The 6,000-nt window shown below is 36.7% G+C and overlaps 1 protein-coding gene across 1 annotated transcript; it reads right to left on the reverse strand.

Annotated features, from left to right (window-relative positions):
- Positions 1-2,891: 2,891 nt before the first annotated feature.
- On the reverse strand, positions 2,892-5,268 carry LOC119693281. The gene is made up of 2 exons (XM_038116169.2): positions 3,411-5,268; positions 2,892-3,148 (listed from the first exon to the last, which is right to left on the reverse strand). The coding sequence occupies exons 1-2, from the start codon at positions 4,495-4,497 to the stop codon at positions 2,907-2,909; spliced, it is 1,329 nt and encodes a 442-aa protein (XP_037972097.2). The 5' UTR covers positions 4,498-5,268; the 3' UTR covers positions 2,892-2,906.
- Positions 5,269-6,000: the final 732 nt, after the last annotated feature.

Below are 6,000 nucleotides of genomic sequence, written 5' to 3' on the forward strand. Positions count from 1 at the left end.
ATGTAATCCTAGTTGGTTCCAGAAAGACATTAAAAAGATTAAATGATTTAAAAAGTAACAGTAATTTCGACCCATTAGGAGAGTCACCTAATAGGTCAACATTAAAGTCACCACACACTATTACTTCCTTTTTACTATTGGAAGCTAACCTTAGAACATCCTCCATGACAGTCTCAAAGGTAATGAAATCACCAGTAGGTGGCCTGTAGGTACATACTATTATATACTTGTTTAGCTCTGCACATGAAATTTCTATATGGTGTTTAACAGAAAGAGCTACTATGTCCTTTCGTTCTTTACATTTACAATTTTCTTTAAGAAATATAAGTGACCCGCCATGCTCGTTGCACTTTCTGTTAAAACAGCTTATAAGTTTGTAATTTTTCAATTGGAACATCATTTTATTCTCGTCTAACCAATGTTCTGTGATACATAAACAATCAATGTTAAATTTTTCCGTAAATAGTTCTATTTCTAACAATTTAGAAGAAAGACTCTGAATATTCTGATGTACCACTTTAAATTCATTCTTAAATGTCTTGTCCTTTAATAGTTTTGAGCCGAGAGAGCAGTGAACTGAATCAATCTTTATATCAACGCTATGATGCTCTCCCGTTGTCTGAGAATCTAATTTAAATCTACTGTACTATTACTATTATCAGTATTACTACTGACGATGTCAATAGGGACACAAGTTTTCTTCGTTATAATGCTTATAACTGAGTTAATAAGATGAGCTACTTCTGTAGCTAGACGTCGTTTCTGATTTGAGGACAAAAATAAACTGTCCCAAGTCAACTTAAAATTATCTATGTATAAATTAGTATCAAAGAAATTGATACAATCAGATTTACAACATGCATTGTACATTGTTTTATTTAGGCTACATGTCATATAATTGCATTTGTCAGGCAGTGTGCATGAGTAAGGAAATGCACAAACAAATACATGTTTTGTAGGAAGGCCTTCTAATATAGCAAAACTTCTATGTATGTCAGACTTTGACACCCCTAAACTATTTCCCACCATAATAAATATAGTTGTTTTGTCAGTGTGTGACCTCTCTGAAATCAATTCAACTATTTGTCCGAATGTAAGTTCTGGGTAACAATAATTAACAACTTTTCCATTTACATGATTACCCAACATGTGCCCGAAATCCTTGCCAAGCCTATCGGAATATACAACTGTGCTGTAATCCTCGCTTGAATTGCTACTACTTGTAGTAAGCCTTGTCAAGGAAGTGGGTGACATCTTAGGTAACTGCTTATTACCTACTATTCTACTAGCTGCCTGAGCATAGGTGGGTTTCCTATGTAATTTCTTAGTGGAGGCCTGAAAAACATTATTATTCAAGGTTTACAGGGTTACTCCTACATTTTCCTTTAAGGTTCCATTTGTATCTCCATTTGTATCTCATGTCGCGTTTAGATAATGCGGTGACAGACCGTCAACCTCTATAACAAAGAGATTGTTTGCGCACGAGCTTCCCCTATTTACAGACAAACATTTGGTTGTTTTGCAACTTGGAGTACCTTGGTAATGTTTAGTTTTCATTGGTGCAAACTGGTACAAAATAGTAAAATGAAAACCATTGTGAAGTTTGCTTTACCTGTATACCTACCTATTGGCATAGTTATGGATGCAACTGTACCTACCTGCATACTAACTTGTTCATAATCCTTGCATTTTATACAAAGAGGCCAACCCTAGCGGATTTCAATGTCACATAACATTTATGCTTGGAGCTGTTACTATAGAAGTGCTATCTTAACTATTAAGCAGCCTCCGGTGGGAGGTCTTATCGCCAATTTTACACGTCTATTGTGATACCTTTAATTGGCGAATAACAAATAATAAATATTATAGGTAGGTACTTATGCAATGAATTTATGTGTTGCTTAAAAAAGATTCTCCCCAAGTGACATCTTAATCAACTGTGTTGTATAATTCAATGAAAAACTTCATTTATTTATTTTCAGTTAATTCAGAGCACAGTATAACGATGGTTATTTAAAATAAACAATAAGGGCCTTACCACAAAAACTTAGACTGTATTTAACAGATGTTTAGCGCTGTCAAACGCCTACAAAATCTGTCAAATTTCGTTTTAAACACTAGTTAAACTGTGTTTAAAGTTTTTTGTAGTAGCACAGTAAGCATTTCTCATGTATGTGTCGCAGGCATCTAGTTTAATCTCCTTTTTGGTTGAATCACTAGCGCGTTTATTGGATGGCGCTACGCTATATACTCAATTGTATGACTATACTCATCACAATATAAGAAGTCCGTTTGGACAGCTGTCATTGTGACGCCATTAGGGATGTGACAAAACGAATCGTTAACCTGAAAATCCGATTCTCGAATCGAAAATCGATTCTAAATGGTCTGATGAATTTAAACAAAAGTAACAATTGATACTTTTAATCATTTATTTATCATTTTCTATATACATTATTAGTAGGTATAACATGTTTTGAATTAAAAACGTTTCCTGTTTATAAAATTATAATTTACTCGCAGTAGGCCATCAATAAATTACTTTAGTTGGACCTACCTACCTCTTTTAATTACCTGCCAGTAGGGACGGTAGGTAAAACAGTAGGGAACGCGTCACACCCTTGGGAAGTAGCATTACCTAACGTTTTGAGATGACTGACTGAACTTTTCTTATCAGATGCATAAATTACAATACAACATAATGGTCAAGGTTAGGCTGGCCTGCATGCATTGTTATCGATAACCCGTTTATTTCAGGTAAGAGCTAAAACAATGAGAAGGGTTAACTACCTGTCACTGCTATTGAGGTCAAATTTGGGCTAGTTATTCTATTTTTGGCTAGTTATACCTTTTTATGAAATGAGTATTGCAGCAGAATTAAAACAAACAGATTAATAAATAAATATTTATTCACTTTCGTCAGAAGCATAATCCGTTGAACTATCGTCGCCTGTGTATATAATTATTTCGTTATCAATCATATTGTCAATATTGATGTCCCTATCAAAATCAGCCTTTATTAAATTTTTCGTTCTTTGCACTACCTTTGCCCAGTCTTCTTTTGTGATTTTTGCACAAGCTTCCTTCAATAAACCCATCATTTTCTTGGTGGAGAACGGTCGCTCTGTATTTTTTCGTGCTGCGTAGCCTGTCAAAAGATTAAATTCATATGGTTATTCAGTAAAGATGCCTTGTTATGCATAGTATGCCAGGTAACGTAAAAAAATAGTAGGTAAGTACATTTTCTGAATTGTTGTCACCCCACTATAATAAACAACCCTGAGCAAAATGAATCTACTATACCATGGCCTCTCTAAAATACTGAATGAATTTTCTCCAACTGGCTTTCACTGCTCAATAAATAAGTAATAATAATAAGTCTACATAAAAGAATTAATTAGAAAACTAACCTTTAACTTGAGCCCAAATTAACTCGATTGCGTTGTATTGACAATGGTACGGCGGTGTCCGGATGACGGTATGTCCATGCTCTTGTGCAAGTTCGTCAATTTCATATCTCGGTGTTGTTGGTTTATTTTCTCTCACCAATTGTAATAACTCGGCCTTTAAACTGTTCAGGTCGGCTTCGATGCCATGTCTTTCCAACCATGCCACTATATCTGCCTTTTTGTTTGCCTGAGTGGGTGGCTTATCAATGTGTATCGAATGGTACGGTGCGTTATCCATAATTATGATAGATTTATGGGGGAGGTTAGGAAGTAAACTTGTTGCAAACCACTCTTTAAATTTAACAGCGTCCATTTCCTCATGGTATTCCTTTGTGCTCTTTGACTCAAATGCAAGCAAAGCATTGTCCACAAAACCTCCCCCAGCTGATCCAGCATGGCAAATTATCAGTCGTCCACCTTTTCCCATCGGCACATTAGAACATGATGCCTTTGTGTCATCAGTCCATGATTGTGGCACTGTATGGTTGGAATTCAACCATGTCTCATCGATGAAAACTACGTTATCCCAATCAGTTATCTTATTCATTTTTTTCAAAAATGAAACTCTTAGCAGTACTAAATCATACCTCTCCATAATTATCTTTCGTTGGTCACTCTTTTTATATTCGAATCCAATTTGTTTCATAACTGTGACTAGAGATGTAGCACTGCCAGTAAACAAGCCAGCTTCTTTCAGTGATACCAAGAGTTTGCTCACAGTAGGGTATTCCTTTCTTGAATAATATCCATAAATATGGTTCCGAATTGCATCTGCATCAAATGAGTCGATACCTGTCACTGGCTTGCTTTTCTTCCGCTTTTTAGGAGTACGTAAAACATTGTCTTCACTGCCGGAAGGCCCATACTTTTCCTTTAAGACTTTCCGTATAGTTTTCGTACCGATCCCAAGCGCATCTATGATGCGATCATGTACTTGAGCTACCGGTACTAAAGGTCCACCATTCAGCGATTCCCGTTCAAAATAATCGTGCAACTTCACAATCAACTCACGCGATTGGCTTTGAATAGTACGGCCTCTTTTCGACATTTTGAAAAGAAGTTCACACACCACAATCGGCACAAACTGCAGAAAAGTCCGAATCACAGTGCTCAATCAAAGTCCAGAAAACAGTAGCCAAGGTCAACGTGATAGTAAGAGAAACAGTCCAAAATCAAAACAAAGTCACAAAAAAAATACCGAACCGCACTGTTAACTTCCAAAATGGTGAATGAAATGGATCCAACAGGAACGCGGACTAAATAGAAAGGCTAATTAATTAATAGTGTTGCCATAAAAAAAAAGTTACCTGTGAGTGCAAAAAAAATATTCCATTATACTTTTTGTAGTAAAGATCGACTAAATTCAATGCATTATGAATGATTGTTTAGGGAGAAAGATGTAGTAAACGATTCTTTAAATTTGTTTGCGACGTCAATCGGATATTATTTTATGCTCTTCCATTCGATTCGATTCGATTTTTTACGGACTTAGATAAAATCGGTAAAAATTTACGATTAATCAGGTACAGCACTAGTGTTTAAAAAAAAAAAGGCTGAGAACCTAACTTTTTTTGATACGTTTCGAGGCAATTCAAAATACATTTTAATTAGGAATTTACTTGAACAAAAAAATAAAAGGAGACATATTCTTACATATAATATAACGCTCGAAAAAGAAATGTGATTTTGTAATCCAAAAAGAGAAGTATTGATTTTAAAATGTTTCGTTCATCTCAAACGTAAAGTTTTTTGGTTACATTCTATTAAAATGATGATCTGTCCAAACGGACTTCTTATATTGTGATGAGTGTAGGCCGAACGTTGAGAAGCGTCACAAAACGTCCAACTAGTTAACGGACTTAAAATCAGTCAGGTGGTGAATAAAACAAATATGGCGTCTAACAGCTAACAGCTGACACAAAAACAGCAAGCCTGCCACATATGCATTAGTCACAGTCAGGCCCGACTCTATTTTAAAATCTGGACCATGAATGGCAAACCCACCACGGGTCGAATACACGATGAGATGTCTCTTTCCAGGAAAAATTTTAAAGCAAAACTGAAATGGTGTCAAAATAATCAGGACCAAATTAAAATGGATATTATAGCCGAACACCATCAAACTAAAAATTTTGGTAAATTCTGGAAGGAGACAAATAAATTGAACCCTAGAGCGAGCCTGCCTGTGAGTGTCGACGGGGTAAGCGAGCCGAGAGGTATTGCGAATGCGTTTCGCGAATACTTCAAGGTGAAGTCTCCGTTGGGTCCAGAGGCGACGCCGCGGGTGCTCGGGCCTGGGGCCCGGTGTTCCGGGGACGCGCCTGTGCGAGTCGAAGCTAAACAAGTCGCTAAAATCATTCAGCAGATGAGCAGGGGCAAATCACCGGGACACGACGGTCTCAGTATCGAGCATTTGCAATATGCGGGCGTACACTTACCTAGAGTATTAGCGCTGTTTTACACTCTGTGTATAAGGCATGCGTATCTTCCTGAGATGCTTATGAAAACTGTTGTGGTCCCAGTGATTAAGGACAAAACTGGGGATGCCTCG

This window comes from Plutella xylostella, chromosome 7 (assembly GCF_932276165.1).
Source record: "Plutella xylostella chromosome 7, ilPluXylo3.1, whole genome shotgun sequence".
Taxonomy (NCBI): domain Eukaryota; kingdom Metazoa; phylum Arthropoda; class Insecta; order Lepidoptera; family Plutellidae; genus Plutella; species Plutella xylostella.

Excerpts from the sequence above, each read along its gene's own strand:
- LOC119693281 (XM_038116169.2), bottom strand. The coding sequence starts at position 4,497 with ATGTCGAAAAGAGGCCGTACTATTCAAAGCCAATCGCGTGAGTTGATT. Across the intron at positions 3,149-3,410 it reads AATTTGGGCTCAAGTTAAAG|GCTACGCAGCACGAAAAAAT; the intron begins GTTAGTTTTCTA and ends ATCTTTTGACAG.